Genomic DNA, 17,560 nt, shown 5'->3' with positions numbered 1-17,560 from the left:
TAGAGGCTGAACCTTCGAGGGGCTGAACTCACCGTAGTCAGTGAACCAGAACGTTTTTTTTACAGCTCTTTTTGAAAATTCAAGACAGGGTTTCTCTGTGTAGCTCTGTCTGTCCTGGAACTCGATCTGTAGAGCAAGCTGGCCTCGAACTCAGAGATACCTGCCTGCCACTGCCTCCAGACTGCTGGGATTAAAGGCGAGTTGCCACCATCAGGCTAGATGGCATTTCTGAGCAACCCGGAAATGCTGATTTGGGTTGTTTTGAAACAGTATTGTCGGGCAGAGGTGGCGCATGACTTTAATCCCAGCACTTGGGAGGCAGAGGCAGGCGGATTTCTGAGTAAAAAGAAAAGAAACAGTCTTCTTCTCTAGCCCAGGCTGGTTTCTAAGAACCAGCATCCCCCAGCCTCAGTTTCCTGAGTACTGGGATTAAAAATGGGCAATGGTGGAGATCAGATAATCAGATATAATCTCAGCACTTGGGAGGCTGAGGCAGGAAAACAGACTTCATGGCCAGCATGAACTAGGGAGTACTAAACCAGCCTCACACAAGATGGCACATAGATAATCCCAGTACCTGGGAGGTGGCCCCGGGCTGGTCTGGCATTCTAGGCAGCCTACAAACCCCCAGAAGGTGGGTGGTTGGTTGGTTGGGTGAAAACAGCTCAGGGTCTTGCACTTGGATCTAGCGCTGAGCTGCACCCTAGCCTGGAGAAGATCGGCCACTGTTTCTCCCTTTCTCTCCTCAGCCTCAATGGGCGGCAAGTGCCTCTGTCTGGCTCCAAGACTGTTAAGGGCAAACTGGATGGCAAGAAGCACCGGTACCGGGTCTTTACCAGCAGCCCCCAGGCTGGAGAAGCCACCTTGCTCGCATCTTCATCGGAGGCAGGTGGCAGACTCACCTGTGCCCCCGCGCCCAAAGGGAACTTAAGGATCACGGAGGGTCCTCAGGAATATCTTATCTCTCGGGTCCCCCTGCAGCCTATCCCCACAAGCCTTCCACCGCAGATCCCTGCTGGCCTGCGGCCTCGCTTCTCTGCCTTCGGGGGCAGCCCTCCCATCACAGGGCTGGGGTCAGCCTCAGCTCTGAGGTCACCCACTTCAGGGAAGAAGAAAAAGAAGAGAAAGGGTACAGAGGCCTCAGACCCGCAGGAGGCTGTGAACAGGTACGGAATCGTGGAAGTGGGAACAGCCTGGGGTGACCTAGGAATGGATGTGAAGAAGAAAAAGAGGCATCCTGTGGGGGAGGGGGAGATGGAGCCCGTGTCAGAGCTGCCAGTCCCATCTACCACCAGCGGCAAGAAGAAGAAGAAGAAATCCAAGGGGGCAGAGTCAGTCCAGGCAGAAAGAGATCTGGGACACACTGAACCTGTGGCTCAAACAGAGCCTCCTGAGGGAACCTTCCTGTCCTCCACCAAAAAGAGAAAGAGGCAGAAGGAAGCTGAAGGGACAGAGGAAGTGGACGGCACCATGGCTGGCTCCCAGCCACAGGTCGCCGTGGAGCCCCGTGAGGAAGCCATCCTACTGTCCCCTACAAAGAAGAGGAGGAAAGAAAAGAGACAGAACTTGGTGAGGGAGGCAGAGATGGGGCTCCCTGGAGTGCTTGTGGAGACCGGACTCTCAGAACATGGGCGGCAGGCTGAAGTAGCTCCTGTGTCCCCCAAGAAGACTAAGAAGAAAAAGGAAAAGTGGGTGGATGAGGCAGAGGTGACAGAGGCTGCACTTGAGCCCCAGGGAACTCTAGCACCTGGCAAGAGAAAAGAGAGAGGACAGAAAACACCAGAGTCTGAGGTGACTGACCCAGGACAGTCTGAGGAACCAGAGCCCAGGGCCAGTCAAAGATCCCCCAAGAAGAAGAAAAAGAAGGATCAGGAAAGCAGGGTGCAAGACACTGCTCCCCACTGAGAGATGTCTCCCACAGGACGGGAGAAGAAGGAAGCAGCAGGAGCCATAACGAGCCCCTGGGGAGGGGGAAAGGGAGGAAGTCGCAGGGCTGAAGTGGAAATCGGCAAACACGCACACCACAGGCACCGGGGCCCGGCAAATGCTTTATTGTGACACTGGGCTTCGGTGGCAGCATCATCTAGGCACTTTGAGGAAGGGTTCATGTAGTACTTCAAAGAGCCTGCGAGCCTGAGGGCAAGAGGAGAAGTCGTCATTAAAGATGCTGTGCTGCTGTTTGGTGTGGGGTTCTGCCTCTTATTCTCCTGGTTGAGAGCTTTGGGTTTCTGGGGTCTACTTGAGGCTAGCCAGGAGGTGGATGTAAATGGACCGAAACACTAGTCCATCAGCCAGGCAGTGGTGTGCACACCTTTAATCCCAGCACTTGGGAGGATCAGAAGTGCAAGACCAACCTCAGCTACATTAAAATAAATAAAACAAACCAGCAGAAGTCTTGCTTCTGAGACACTGGATCAAGCATCCTGGGCTGGCCTGCCTAGCTGTTTAGGATGGCTTTGAACTCAACCTTTGATCCTCCTGCCTTACATGGCTTCTGTAAGCATGCTCACCATGCTTAGTGTAGCCAGTGCTGGGATCAGAGCCATGGCTTTGCGCGTGCTCAACAAGCACTGTACCAGCTCAGCCACATGGTCCCATCCTGACATGGAGTCTTTTAAAACAAGCACGGTGGCTCTGCCTGTGGTCTTAGCAGAAGTCGGTGGCAGAGCTGAGTTCAGGCCCAGCCTGGTCTATAGTGAGATCCAGGCCAGCTAGAGCTATGTATAGTAAGACTGTCTAAAAACAACAGCTACCTAATATAACTTCAGTCTAAGGTCCATTGATTTGGGGCTCATTCCTGTACCCTAACCTCTGTAGCATCCCCCTAGAATTCTTACCTTCTGGGGGCCCAGGCCCGGGCACAAGGCTAGATCCTCCTTTGATGCAGTAATGAGCTGTTCCAGGGACTGAAAGACAGACTCGAGGTCAGGGCAGTGTGCCCTAAACCCTTACCTGTCCCAGCTGCAGGGGACCCCAGGGTGTGGGCCATGGGAAGGTCAAGAGGGGATTCCCAGGGGGCCTCTTACTCCAAATGTAGCCAGAAGCGTCTGGCTGTCGGTCTTGTTCACAGATTTCACGGTGGTCAGACACTCAGTGGCCTAGAAGGGAAAGAGGGTATTTTCTTGGAGCTGGGCCTAGGGGCAGTTGTGAGTCTAGTACTTAGAAAGCAGGTGCTAGGGCATTCCCACAAGCTTGAGGCCAGCCTGGTCCATAACCAGACTCAGGCCTCTGGGCCCAGGGAGATACTGTCTTCAGAAACAAAAGTGAGGCTGAAGAGAGGGTTCAGCCATTACAGTACATCCAGCCCTTCCAGAGGACCCAAGTTCACTTCCTAGCACCCAGGACACTCAGAAAGATAGAGTCCCTCTTTACAGCTGAAAAGCATCAATTCATTTACAAAATAACATCCAGAAGTGGCCACTGAGTGCTGGGGGTGGGGGGGTGTGCAGCAGTCACAGCAGGGTCAGGATGGCACTCTGGGCTACTAGGCTGAGCTGATGAAGGAGGGCTTCCTGGAGGAGGAGGCATCAGCACCTGGCTGGGAAACATGGATTCCAGCAGAGAGAACAGGATCTTAGATGCTGAGGGCAGGCTAGGGGTCAGGGCTAAGGAAGGCAGGGTCTGGTTTGCACTTAAAAGACCCTTCAAGCTGGTGGGAGGGGATGCGGGCGGACTGCACAGGGAAGGAACTCCCCATCAAGCATGGACTTGCTTTGCAAAGGACCAAGCTCAACCCAGAAGCCATTACAGAATCAGGAGGTACAGTACAAGAGGTGGCAGTCTCACCCGTGATAGGAAGTTCTGTTCCAGTTTTTCCATAAGGAGGTCGGCGGGCTTCTGTTCATACACCTTGTAGGTCTCCAGGTACCGCCCCGCTTCCTCTGCACTGGGGAACAGGACACAGTGTGAGCCGAGGTGAGAAGGCTATCTTTCACGATTCTCCTGCAAACAAAAGCTAGTCCAATCCCAGCCCTGACTGCTATCCTCAGCAAGAAGCCCTGTGAGGTGGCTTCTCATACATTTATTATTTTGGTCATGCTGGGGATGGAACCCATGATATTGTACATGCTAGATATTCTACCACTCATACATGCCCCCAGCCCCTCACTGGGGGATTCTAGGCAAGGGCTCTACCACTGAGCCACGCCCCCAGCCCCTCACTGGGGGATTCTAGGCAAGGGCTCTACCACTGAGCCACACCCCCAGGCCCTCACTGGGGGATTCTAGGCAAGGGTTCTACCACTGAGCCACGCCCCCAGCCCCTCACTGGGGGATTCTAGGCAGGGGCTCTACCAGTGAGCCACGCCCCCAGCCCCTCACTAGGGAATTCTAGGCAGGGGCTCTACCACTGAGCCATGCCCCCAGCCCCTCACTAGGGAATTCTAGGCAGGGGCTCTACCACTGAGCCACGCTCCCAGCCCCTCACTGGGGGAATCTAGGCAGGGCTCTACCACTGAGCCTTTGTCTGCCTACACCCAGACTAGAGGTGAATATTGCATGTCTTCCTCAGGGTCTCTACACCTTAATTTTTGAGAACAGGATCTCTCATTGAACCAGGAGCTCAGTGAGTGGCTAGGCAGGCTGGCCAGTGAAAGCCTGGTATCCTTTGTTTTGTTAGGAATAGGACGCTGTGTTTGCAGCACATGCACCCTAACACACACACACACACACACACACACACACACACACACACACACACAAATGAAGAAAGTGTAATCAAATAAACAAGTAAACTACTCTAGCCTGATGCGATGTGCTTTTAATCCCAGAACTCAGGAGGTGGGGGATCTCGGTGAGTTTGAGACTAGCCTGAAGATCCTAGGCAGGGGTTCTACCACTGAGCCATGCCCCCTAATTCCCTTCTTGAGTTCCTTCTAACACCACAAAGTCTCACTATATATCCCTGCCTAGCTTTGAAGTAATGATCCTCCTGCCTCAGCCCATCCTCCTGCTCATTAGCCCAGGCTGGCCTTGAACTTTTGACCTGTCCTGACCTTGGACTTCCCAGTGCTAGATTGTAGGCTTGTGTCACCATGCCGGGCTTAGGAACCCCTACCACTACACAGTCTGCCTTGGCTGTTGCAGGGCATGGGGGTGAGGGTGGAGGGTTGTGTCTCACCTCCAGGCCAGGATTAGGGTGCAGTCAGCCAAGATGCACATCTTAGCCAGCTCTTTAAGAGCCTGCTGGGGATCTTTCTGAAAGAGAAGAAAGTCAGAAGTAGAGACCTGGGCGTGAGCAGGGATTTACAGTGTGGAAACCCAACAGCTGAGCTGGGGAGAGAGACAGCACTGTCGATAAAGCCACAAGGAACCAAGCTCAGTCCCCAGGATAAAAAGCTGGGTGTGGTGCCCCAGGCCCAGGTGACAAGCCCTGCCTCTACCCCCCCCAAAAAAATCACAGTGGATATGCAGGGCCTCACAGGCCTCTCTCCTCTTAGTAGGTGAAGGTGCCTGGCTTCAAAACAGCACTTGATCCGATCCCCAAGACATAGGAGTACTCTACATAGGAGTAGAACCAACTCCCAAAAGTTGCCCTCTGGCTTCTGAGTATATGTGCTCACTCATATGCACACGTGCTCATGAGCGCACACACACATACACACATGTAAAAAGCATTTCTTTTTTCTTTTTTCTTTTTTTTGGTTTTTCGAGACAGGGTTTCTCTGTGTAGTCCTGGCTGTCCTAGAACTTACTCTGTAGACCAGGCTGGCCTCGAACTCAGAAATCCGCCTGCCTCTGCCTCCCAAGTGCTGGGATTAAAGGCCTGCGCCACCACTGCCCACATGTAAAAAGCATTTCTTAAGTTCTTTAAAACAGTATCAAATAGCCGGGCAGTGGTGGCGCACGCCTTTAATCCCAGCACTTGGGAGGCAGAGGCAGGCGGATTTCTGAGTTCGAGGCCAGCCTGGTCTACAGAGTAAGTTCTAGGACAGCCAGGACTACAGAGAAACCCTGTCTTGAAAAAACAAACAAACAAACAAACAAACAAAAAAACCAGCACCAAATAAAGAAGCTTAGCCATAGCCTGATAGAAGGGTGGAGGTCATATACTGAAGGCAGGTAGGTCCTCACTCACCACAGACAGGACAGGCCGTGCTGGAGCACAAGGAGCTAAGAGGAGTTTTGAAAGGAGGTGAAGACCGAGGGCAGGGAGGTGAGCACACTGGCTTAAGCTGCTGCTTCTTTTTTTAATGTATGTGAGTACACTGTAGCTGTCTTCAGACACACTAGAAGAGGGCATCGGATCCCATTACAGATGGTTGTGAGTCACCATGTGGTTGCTGGGATTTGAACTCAGGACCTCCGGAAGAACAGTCAGTGCTCTTAACCTTCTCTCCAGACCCTGGCTCAAGCTTTAATGCTAACACTCAAGAGGTGAGGACAAGAGGTTGCCATGAGGTCAAGACCAGCCTAGGCTACGCACTAAGTTCTCGGCCTCCCTGGGCTATGTTGTGAGACTGTATCTCAAATATATAAATAAACAAACAAATTAATAAAGGATGGTGGCCAGGATGGCAAGCAGGGAGGAACTGTGGATCTGACATGTCAGACTGTGGTGAAAAACGAAGAGTAAAGTCTAACAGATATTTAGGTAAAGGGGCATGAGACAAGCTTTTACTTTTACAATACTGTGAACTAAACCTAGTGCATGCTAGGCAGGGGCTCTACCACTGAGCCACGCCCCAGCCTCTCACTGGGGGATTATAGGGGTGCTCTCCTGCTGAGCTAGGAATCCTATTTGTTTTGAGTCAAAGTCTCACTTTGTAGTCCAGGCTGCTGAACTCACATTCTCTTGCCTGAGCCTCCGGAGTGCTGGGATCAGCTGGTGGGAAGGCACCGCCCTACCTGACTCTAGACAACTTTTCCTTCCCACCTCCCAGCCCACATAGGCTTTCTGAGAGACCTGGGGCAGTTTTAGCTTCAGTGAGAATCCATTCTGCACTGCGGTCCTAAGCCACGTGGTCTTAAAAGGGACTCGTCAGCCGCACATGAATGCGTCTTGATGCTGCACTGCATGGTGAGGCGGCCAGCATGGCGGCCCTGCTTACCACATCCACTTGGACCAGTAGCACACGCAGGGCAAAGTTCTTCCCCAGGCTCTGCAGCCGTTCATGGATGTAGTCTGGATGGAGGTTGTGGTAGCGGAGACTGGTGGAGACAGGGAAGGGGACAAGTTGAGGGGCTCGATGCCCCCGAGGCTCCAGACATCATTTTATACCTTACTGGCATCCAGAGGCTGGAACCCATTAGGACAGCAAAGGTGACAACCGTGCCAGAGGCCCAGGGAAGTCAACTAACTGGGAGGGACTTCTAGGGAAGGGTCATGACAGGGAAGAGCAGCCAGCTGTAGTATTCATGGGCATGGACACTTGGCTTCGTCCCTAGAATCGGGGATCAGCCCTTCTCCCTCAGACTCAGATACAGAAGTCTAGGCCCCAGCTTGCATCCCTCGGACCCAGGGTGCAGCCCCAGTTATTCCTGTTCTGGGCAACTGTAGGCCACAACGACCTCTTCAACACAGAGCCGTGCACAGGCCCAGAGCTCTCAACACTGAACCCACTTTTCCCACTCAATACACAAAATGCCAAAATAGTGGGGCAGGACCCTCCCCCTTCAAAGCACCTGGAGCTCACCTGAGAAAAAGGGCGCAGGTGCTCTGGCCCAGCACATAATCAGGAATCACCTCACCGAATTCCCAGGGCACATTGCGCACAAATTTCAACACAGGGTTGCCCCTCTGCCAAGGGAGAAAGGCAGAAGTTACTTATGGGGGTGACCCTTGGACTAAGGTGAAGGCTGGGCCCTCCCCTACCTCTTCCTGTCCTAAGTCCCACCAGCTTCCTGATCTTTTCCAGATCCTCTTCCCACATTCCTCAGCCTGGAAGCTGAATGTCAGCCCTCCCTGTCCCCAGGCCTTTGCCATAGTCCCCCAGCCACCTTAGCCTCTGTCCTAGTATCAATCCATCCTGCTGGCCACCAGCCCTCACTGCAACCTTAGCAACATCCACACTTGCCCCTCCCAGGGAGGGTCCCACATCAGTGCCCCAGGCCAATCCTGCCTCTTTCCTTCCCCTGCTTCTCTGGTGGAATCTGGACCTTGTCTACACTCCTCATCCACTACCACAGCACCTCCTGGCCGAGGCCACCATCACACTACCTGAGGCCACCCTACAGATAATGATCAGAGGCATCATCTAACACCTGCCATGGCTCCCCAGTACCCCAGAAGGCAGAGGCCCCTCTCCAGTTCCCCTCTTCTGCTCTCCTGAGAACACCGTCAGCAGCCCAAGCTCCAATCCATCTAGGGGATGCTCAGAGAGCACGCACTGTCCCTACACTGGGGACACAGCAGTCACCAGGCCAGGCTCAGGTTCTTATGGGCATCTGGACTCTGGCCCCAGTTCCAGATATGGCTCTCCTGAAGCCTTGTGCACCCTCTGCTACATGCACCCTGACCTAGATTCTTGAGACTTCTGGAATTTCCTGACTCACAGATAGCATCCAGCATGGACTTCCTAAGGCCTGAGGGACTCCTGAGGGAAGGGAACACCTTGTGTTCTCCTGGGTGACTCATAGTGCCTCCTATTTGGCCCAGAACAGACTCAGGGGACCCATGATAAGAATTCAGGGTTGGGACTGTCTGCCCCACCCCCACCTCCACAGAAGGGAGCTCAAGGTTCACCAATAGCTAGGGATGGCATCTACCCAAGCCTGTGTTTTTATTCTACCATAACCCAAAAAGACTAAGTTCAAAAGCTTCCCTGTAGCCTGGCGTTCCCAGAGGGCTGGAGTGTGGAAGTCAGTGTGGAAGCTCCGGGCTGTGCCCTTCCCGTGCCATGACACGGCGGGCATTAAATGAACGGAAGAGTTAATGCGTGGAGGAAGGAATGAATGAACGTAAAAAGGGATGAATGAGTGCACAAAGTAATTCATTTCAAGCTACCACAGGCATCAAAATCCTTCATTTTAAAGCATGGTGGGAGGCTGGAGGTGGTGGACGTGTCTTTAATCCCAGTACTCGGAGGCAGATACAGGGAGGTCTCTGAGTTTGAGTCCAGCCTGGGCTACATAGCAGCATTTCAGTGACTAGACATTCTCACTATAGGTTCTGAGGAGATGGACAGACCTGGGACAGGAGCCGAGCTGTCTAACCAGAGTGACAGCCCTAGCAGGGGGTGCTGGGGCACCGTCGAATGCATGAACGGTGGAGTATCTATTGGAAGGAATAAATGAATGACTAACTGAATGAATGAAGGATGTATATTTGAATGAATGCAGGAATTAATGAAAAGTGATAAACGCATGAGGAAGGGATGAATAAACAGAGCACGTGAACCTCAGCTCTCCTTCCGCCACTCCCAACCCATCCCTAGAACAGGGTTTCCCACCAGAACCCCCAGCACCCCATCTCCTGTCTCACCTGCCGCGGGCTCACGATGATGGTATTGGATTTTGCTCCTGTTTTCAGGGTCTGGCTGGGGTTCTCTCCCGTCGCAGGTTCAGAGCCTGTGGGCACTGTGGGCCCTGCCCCTCCTGGAGGCTGGGCGATAGCATACTCAGCATACGTCTGAGGGGCTGTGTGAGCTGAGGATGCTGGGGCAGTGGGGTTCCGTGACGAGCTGAATAAGGGCTTGACCTGTGGAAAGAAGGGCGGATTGGGAGTGGGGAAGGAACACTGGAATCCTCCCCCTCCTTCCAGATGCTTCCCGGGCTAAGAACAAGGCTCAGTCGGTTCAGTGTGTGCCTCAGCATGCACAGAGCCCTCAGTGAGCCAAGCGCAGCGGTGCACGCCCGTCATCGCGGGTGGCAGAGGTGGCGATGCTCTAGGCTATCCCTATGGCCCTGCCTCTGGACACACACCTCCCGGGTCCGCAGCGCCTGCCTTGCTCTGCTTTAGCTCCTCAGGCCTGCTCACCTCAGAGCGCCCGCACTGGCTTCCCCTCCGTTAGTTCTCCCCACGGCTCATTTTCTTACTACTTCTCGTGTCAGACCCTTCAAAGGACGTCAGAAGTACAGATATTTTTTTGTTGATGGTTAGTTTTTCCAGACAGGGTTTCTCTGTGTAGCCCTGGCTGTCCCGGAACTTACTCTGTAGACCAGGCTGGCCTCAAACTCAGAAATCTGCCTGCCTCTGCCTCCCAAGTGCTGGGATTAAAGGCGTGCGCCACCACACGGAGCCTGTTGTGCTTTGTTTTTGAATCTCACTATGTAGCTCAGGCTAGCCTGGAACTTGTGACAGTCTTCCTGCCTCAGCATCTCCAGTGCTGGGATTAGGTGTTTGCCACCATGCATGACTCAGATTTTTTTCTTTCTTTTTTCTTAAGATTTACTTATTTTTATTTATGTCTGTGTCTGTGTGTGTGTGGCACATGTGAGCAGGTGTCTGTGTGCCTGTGTGTGTGGCACATGTGTGCAGGTATACATGCCCATGGAAGCCAAGAGATGGTGTCGGACCCCTGGCTTAAAGGTGATTGATTGTGAGCTGTCTGACACGGGAGCACAAACCAAATTTGGATTCCCCTAGAAAAGCAGAAAATCCTTAAAAACAAACAAACAAACAAACAAACCACTTCAGTAATAGGCACTGATGGCTCATACCTTTAATGCCTATCTCAAAAAACTAAACAAAACAAAAAAACGTTGCCCAAGCCACCTTAATGAATGTGCCATCTCTCCAGCCTCCATATGTCCTTTTAAAAGTTTTCAGATTCTTATTTTACTTGTATTGAGTGTTTTACCTGCAAGTATATACATGCACCATGTACATTCTTGGTGCTCTTGGCAGGCAGAAGAGGGCATTGGATGCCCTAGAACTGGAGTTACAGCTGACTATGAGCTGCCATGTGGGTGCTGGGAACTGAACCTGGGGCCTCTGCAAGAGCAGCCAGTGCACTTAACTGCTGAGCCATCCCTCTAGGACACCAATTTCTCTTTCTTAAGTGTAAAAGCTTCCATTTCTAGTCCTTGGTGGTGGCCACACACCTTTAATCCTAGTACTTGGGAGGCAGAGAGAAATAGATCTCTGTGAATTCTAGGCCAGCCTGGGCTACAGAGTGAGTTCCAGAACAGCCAGGGCTACACAGAGAAATCGTGTCTCAAAAAACAGAGATAGATAGGTAGGTAGATAGATAGCTTCCAATTCTTAAATGTCAGATCCAGGGCCAGGGAGATGGTTCAGTGGTTAGTGGTGCTTGACAACTTGGGCTTGAAGCCTGAAAGTTACCAGGTGGGAGGAGAGAACTGACCTCCACACCAATGCCTTGGCAAGTATACACCGACCACGATACATAAATAAATGTAAAAACAAAACAAAATAATAACACACAAAGGTCAGATCCAAATTCGCATCTTGAAAATCCAGAATACTTGTCATATAAAACGCACAGCTGAGTTTAGTGTGGTGAAACACATCTGTAATGCCCTATCACTTGAGAGATGGAGGCAGGAGGATTGCTGCAAGTTTTGGGTCATAGCAAGGCTCTGCAAAGCAAGCAAGAAAGCAAAGCAAAGCAAAGCAAAGCAAAGCAGGCAGGACGGCTCAGTGGATAAAGCTGCTTGCCTGCTTCATGATCTCAGTTTAATTCCGAGGCTCTACACAGTACAAGGATAAAACCAAGTCCCACAAGTTATCTTCTGACCTTCACAGGAGCTTCATGGCACTCACCCATATGTGTACACACACCATAAAGAAATGTTTTAGAGGCTAGAGAGATGGCTTCTCAGTTAAGAGCACTGACTGCTCTTCAAGAGGATCTGGGTTCAATTCCCAGCCCAGACATGGAGGCTCAACACTCTTCCCAGCTCTAGGGGATCCAATGCCTTCTTCTGACCTCTGCAGGTCTACATGCATGTGGCACACAGACATATGCGCACGCAAAACATCCACAAGCGTAAAATTAAAACAAACAAACAAAAACCAACAGGGTGGTCCATTGCTGTAATCCCAGCACTTGGGAAGTGGAGATGGAAGAAACTGGGTTCGAGGCCAACCTCAGCTACATATCAATTCCAAGGCTAGCCCAGGAAATACGTGATCCAATCGAAGACCCAAACTTAACAAACAAAAGCCATCACTGGCCACTGCCTAGCTGCCAGCCTCTCTCTTAACCACCCTGTCATGCCATTTTACCAACGGGCAACCCGAGGATTGCAAAGCACGGCAGGTAATTTTTCCAAAGCAGCCCAAGCCTACACTCACACCGTAGTCCCAGGGATCCCTTACTGTCCCCTTTACTCCCAAGAGCCTCCAAGTCTTCGCCCTTACTCTTGCAGAAGGCACCTCGTCTTCCTCCAGTGGGATAACAAACTTCTTCCTGGCTGGTGGTCCTGAGGGCTGTGGCCGACTTTCCTCGTCCTTCCCAGGGTCCATCTGGAGCCTGAAAGGCGTGGCGACATCGGCGTTCGCATTTCCATATTCCAGAGGGAAACTCTGGCTCACAGCGGTACCCCACAAAAGGTAGCCTTCGGTCCAGAAGACCAACCCATGGACCCGCCCCTTTCCTCCTTCTCACTCCGGATTGGTCCGCGGGCTCTCCTACCTGTCTACTATTCCGCACCTCACTCGCTCAGGGGCAGTGGCCCCGCCTCCAGAGGCACACCTGGATGGGTTCGCCCCGCCCAGTCTCGGCCTAGTCTCAGCCTCCGCAATGATTGGCTTCTTCCTCTGCCAATCATCAATCCGAGGTCTCCATCCACCTCCCACCCTGCCCCTCCCGGCCCTGTCTCTGGGTTTAAGCACTGTCAAAACTCACATGCTCTTTCCCGATGCCCAGAAGAAAATACCACGGGGGGGAATAGAGGCGACACAACGCCAGCACCGCCAGCACGGACAGCACGACTAGCGCGGCCAGCGACACCGCTGACTAGACTCACTTCCTGCCGCTCTGGCCCTCCGCTCGTCTCGCTGCTCCCCAGGGGAGGTAGCGCGGAGAACTCTATTCGTGCTGCTCTCTATGGTCCTGGAGGACCGTTGTGGTTTGGGGCGGATGGAACTTGTGGATCTTGGTACTTGGGAGACTTTGACTTCAAATGGTTCTGTTCCAAGTCCCTCTTGAGCGCTTCTCAGACTCCAGACCTGGCTCAGTGATGATCAAAGGAGGAGGCGAGGGGAAGGATAAAGGAAGAGAGAGAGGGAGGGGAAGGGGGAGAGGGAGGAGGGAGGCGAGATTTCAGAGGCCGCCCTCCCTGTAAGTGTGGGTGGACTCAGCCCACTGACGTTGACTCACTCATTCTAAGCCATTCCCCACTTGCATCCCGAGCGGGGATGCTACTGACAGCTGTGGCTTCTTTAGGGCTGAGAGTCCAGTGGGACAGTCAGACGTGTTGCTACCCAAACAAGGACAGCTCAGAGCGGGCAGGGCCAGGAAGGGCGAGCCCAGAGGACATTGAGACCGGGTTAGGGGGAGCACCTGACCCAGCTGGGGTGTCAGAACGGGCTTCCTGAAGGAAGGGACACCTGTGCTCCGAGACCTGGGGCCCCATGGATGACTTAGTATTACTCACTTCCTGGAAGGACAGTTTCACCCCGTTCCAACTTGTAGTTCTGTGATCGCTAAGGAAATAGGACATCGTTTTGTGAGTTTAATGGTCTTATATATTTTGTGTTCTTGCTCATTTCCTTTGCCCATTTCTTTTTTAAAGCTTGGCTCATATCCTTTGCCCATTTTTTTCTAAATGAGCAATTCAATTCAACAGTTTTTAAAATTAAAAACGGGGAGGAAAAGGAGACGAGCCTCTTTTTATTACCGCCCATTTGTTGGAGCGATGCTTCAAGGTTGACGTTAGTCACTTCCATAGGTTGCAAATCTTTCCTTCGGGGTCATACTTTTAAAATTCTCCATTTTTGCATGCATTTACCAACGTGTTCTCCATTTTCTTTTGGTCTTCGTGTATTGAGAGAGGACATGCCCTAAGGTCATAATATGTAATTCCTCTGTCCTTGTTTTAATGTTTTCCTAGTTGTGAGGTGTGTTCGTCCGTGTGTGTGTGTGTGTGTGTGCAAGCACATGCCTACGCTGAGAATTCTAGGCAGGAATTCTACTACTGAGCCATGGCCCCAGGCCTTTGGAACTGTGATACACAAGAAAACTATTAATTGTTAATAGCCAGGCAAATGGCTCACACATTTAATCCCAGCACTAAGGAGGCAGAGACAGGAGGGTCTCTGTGAATTCCAGGTCAGCCAGAGCTTCAAAATGAGACCCTGGCTCAAAATTAATTAATTATTTTAATTAAGTTTAATAGTAAGAAAACCTTGATCCTCAGAAGGAAAAAGCTGCCAACGAATCAGAGCACCTGCATAAGCCTAGCCTACAGAGGGCGCGCTATTACCGTGTGTTCTGTGAACAAGGCGCCGAAACCGACCCTTTGAGAGGTGAGTCCCCAAAGTAAGCCTTAGTTTCTCTCCCTGGAATTATTTGTCGAGGTTAAAAGGGTACAGTAAGACAGCAGTGAGTGGTGGCAACCACCAGCACACATGTAAACCCAGCTTCGAGAACGTTGAGGCAGGAGGTCTGGGTCAAGTTCCAAACTAGCTTGCCTCCTACTTAGTGACTTCCAGCCCAGCCTGTGCCACAAAGAACCTGAACAAAACAAACAAACAAACGCCCAAAACCTCTGGACGTATCGGTGTCAACCCCAGCACTGGAGAGCCGAAGCGAGCGATCTCTGTGAGTTCAAGGGCAGCCTGATTTATTCAGTAATTCCGTATCAGCCAGGGATACGTAGGAAGACCCTCCCAGTACCCGCTTCCCATGACAAAAGAGCCAGAGGCTGGAGAGATGGCTCCGCAGTTGAGCACTGACTGCTCTTGATGAGGGCTCGGTTTGCAGCATTCATAACCTTCTGTGACTCAGTTCCGGGGCATCTGACGCCCGTTTCAGAGCTCAGGTACCAGGTCCACAAAACACACATACACATAAAAAATAGAATTACATGCCATTTAAAAAATAAAATACAAGGACACGTGTCTCTGAATCTCTGAAATGTCAGAAAACGTGTCTGGGATGCTAAACTAAGTAAATTCCTAACTCAGTTTCTCCCACAGGGCAAAGAAATCCCGGCTTGAACTTGCAACTCTCGACGTTACCGCCAGAGGTCGCCTGCGTCCCGCTATTAGAGGATTCTCAGACGGGTTGGGAAGGACCACGCGGGATGCTCAGGACCCAGCGGAAAGGAGGCCAGCATCCCTACCGCAGCCAAACTGCAACCCGGCCGCCCACGGCTGTGACTTTGAGTCGTTTGCATTAGTCAAGGGCGGGAAAAGTTCCTCCTAGTTCCTCCTCCTAGTTCTTCAGCATCCCCTGGGTTGCTTTCTGTGTTCAATTTCTGCATTGAGCCTTGCGTATACAGGTCCAGGTCCTCCCTCTCGTTGGGGTTTTGAGTTCAAATGATCCCACTTTCCTCATTCAGCATCCCGGTCAAGCTCTCCACCTGTGCTTCTTCTTCCTGTATCAACTAGGGGTCCCCTCTGCACTTCAGAAGAGATGGAGAATTTGGGACTTGGACTAAAAAGGAGCTGGACAGCTGGAGACCCTCAAAGGTTCCGCCTGTGGCGGCAAGGGTAGGGGACCGCAGTGACCAGGCCGGCGTCCCCACCCGCCTCTATACTTAGCCGCGGTGACGGCGATCGCGGCGGGCCGGGGACACAGGGGGCCTGAGGAGAGAGGGGGGCTGGCTCGCCTCGGCTGTGAGAGCCTCTATTTATAGCGCCCGGAGCCCGAAATAGCGTGGAGCAGAGCGGCCTGGATGACGCGGGAGCCGCCCGGGGCTGACTCACGCGGCCCGGAGTGGAGGCCCCCGGATGGGGGGACAGTGGAGCACACCGGACCCGACCCCCGCGCCTTCACGGACACGTCTTCTACTAGTGCACCTCAATGTGTCCACTGGGACAATGTGTCCGTCGATAGATAGATACACAGCAAAAGATGTCTGTAGCATGAGGCACTGCAGTTAGATTAGGGGAAGGACTTCCACCAACGAAATTGGATCAGGTAGGCGCGCGTGCTTTTCACTGGGAAGAGTACTGAAATGTTTTAGACACGAAGGCACGGACACCTCGACCGCAGACAGCCATCGTTCCACAAGGTGTCTTCTGTACTGCCCCACCCCACCCCCACCCCCTGGAATGTTCCCTTCGCCTGGAGTGCTTATCCCTGTCTCCAAAGACTTGAGAACTCTACCCTTACTTTAGTGCGCCATCCCTCTGACCTACTGGCCTGGGATAAATGAGCGGTGCCCAGGACAACACAAGACAGCTAAAGAGAGATTCAATTTAGCCGATTAGCACGGGTTGAAAAGTGATGGCAAAAAGAAAACATGGACCCATCAGCAGCTTGCTCTCTGTCCCGGCAGCAGGTGCGATGGGCAGGTGTGGCCTCCGTTTAACCCCAGGAGGGGCGCGCTGCAACTATGCTGATTGGAGAAGCTCAGTCAGGCTGACAGTGCCGCGCTGTGTCGCCTACACCTGGGCCACCTGGTCCTGAGGTCATGCGGGTCACAGCACTGGGGACTCAGGGAGCCTGGAAAGGTGTGATTACCAACGTATAACCCAAGGAACCCTCAGCCCCGCCCCCTTAAGGACACAATCACGTGTAGACACTAAGCCGACTTTACTGTGCTTCTTTGCTGAATTTATGGCGCCTGCAGGGAATCACAGCAGACCAGACACAGACATAAACGTGAGAGAGAAGGATGATAGCTCATTGAAACCCAAGGACCGTGGTGGCTTGCAAAGACTGAGCAATTCTAAACTGGATGTGGAGGCAGGGACTCAGGTGCCAGCCCTCCAGGGGCTGAAGCCTGAGGGTGAAAGGTTACAGGCCAACCTGGGCTTATTCAAGAAGACTCTGTCTTAACAAACTCAATAATGGCCTTAGAATAGGTCCATTGGTAGAGCACTTGCCTCGTGTTGACAACGTCATGGGTTCAATCCCCACCACTGCATAGACTGGCCATGCCACCTCGGCTACAGGAAACTGTTTACGGAACCAAACAAGTAAATAGCACCACACCCTTGGTTAGATCTAAATCATGTCAAAAACATCCAAACCAGTGACACCTTCTTACTGAGTTCTTTTTTGTTTGTTTGTTTGTTTGTTTGTTTGTTTGTTGTTTTTTTCGAGACAGGTTTTCTCTGTGTAGAGCTGGCTGTCCTGGAACTCACTCTGTAGACCAGGCTGGCCTCGAACTCAGAAATCCGCCTGCCTCTGCCTCCCAAGTGCTGGGATTAAAGGCGTGCGACGCGGCCACCACCACCCGGCTCTTACTGAGTTCTGAAGAGTGCAGGCTCAGTAAACTGTACAGTGTAGGTTAATGTGAATTTCTTTATTATTTGTAATGAATTGTTACATGTCTCTTGAATTTATTCGTTTTCATATGTATGTATGCATGAATGTACGTATGTATGCATGTACGTGTATATGTATGTATTTGAGACAGTCTCTCTATGTAGTCCAAGCTAGCCTGAAACTCATTATGTAACCCAGGTTAGTCTTGAGCTTACAGGGATCTGCCTGCCTCTGCTTCCCAAGTGTTGGGATTAAAGGTGTGCACCACCATA

General features: G+C 52.1%; 2 protein-coding genes and 1 long non-coding RNA gene across 3 annotated transcripts in view; 2 read left to right on the top strand and 1 right to left on the bottom strand.

Annotated features, from left to right (window-relative positions):
• Polr1g (RNA polymerase I subunit G) overlaps positions 1 to 2,202 on the top strand; it is a 2,997-nt gene extending 795 nt beyond the window's left edge. Inside the window, exon 3 of the mRNA XM_034484600.3 lies at positions 750 to 2,202. Coding sequence (XP_034340491.1) covers positions 750 to 1,905 — 1,156 coding nt within the window. The 3' untranslated portion in view covers positions 1,906 to 2,202. The remainder of the gene's footprint in view (positions 1 to 749) is intronic.
• Positions 2,035 to 12,984, bottom strand: Ercc1 (ERCC excision repair 1, endonuclease non-catalytic subunit). The gene is made up of 10 exons (XM_034484610.2): positions 12,753 to 12,984; positions 12,266 to 12,377; positions 9,422 to 9,637; positions 7,635 to 7,738; positions 7,050 to 7,149; positions 5,120 to 5,196; positions 3,787 to 3,886; positions 3,027 to 3,098; positions 2,838 to 2,906; positions 2,035 to 2,133 (listed from the first exon to the last, which is right to left on the bottom strand). Coding segments are annotated over exons 1-10 (906 nt in total). The 5' UTR covers positions 12,755 to 12,984; the 3' UTR covers positions 2,035 to 2,079.
• Positions 12,976 to 17,560, top strand: LOC143441326 (uncharacterized). The gene is made up of 2 exons (XR_013108630.1): positions 12,976 to 14,374; positions 15,047 to 17,560. It is a non-coding gene; the product is annotated as an uncharacterized LOC143441326 (long non-coding RNA).

This window comes from Arvicanthis niloticus, chromosome 1 (genome assembly GCF_011762505.2).
Source record: "Arvicanthis niloticus isolate mArvNil1 chromosome 1, mArvNil1.pat.X, whole genome shotgun sequence".
NCBI lineage: Eukaryota > Metazoa > Chordata > Mammalia > Rodentia > Muridae > Arvicanthis > Arvicanthis niloticus.
This window is presented reverse-complemented; position numbering and strand designations above follow the sequence as displayed.

Coding starts and splice junctions, on each gene's coding strand:
- Ercc1 (XM_034484610.2), bottom strand. Junction 3,887..5,119: donor ACCCTAATCCTGGCCTGGAG/GTGAGACACAAC, acceptor CCTGTTCCCCAG/TGCAGAGGAAGCGGGGCGGT. Junction 3,099..3,786: donor AACAGAACTTCCTATCACGG/GTGAGACTGCCA, acceptor TTTCCCTTCTAG/GCCACTGAGTGTCTGACCAC.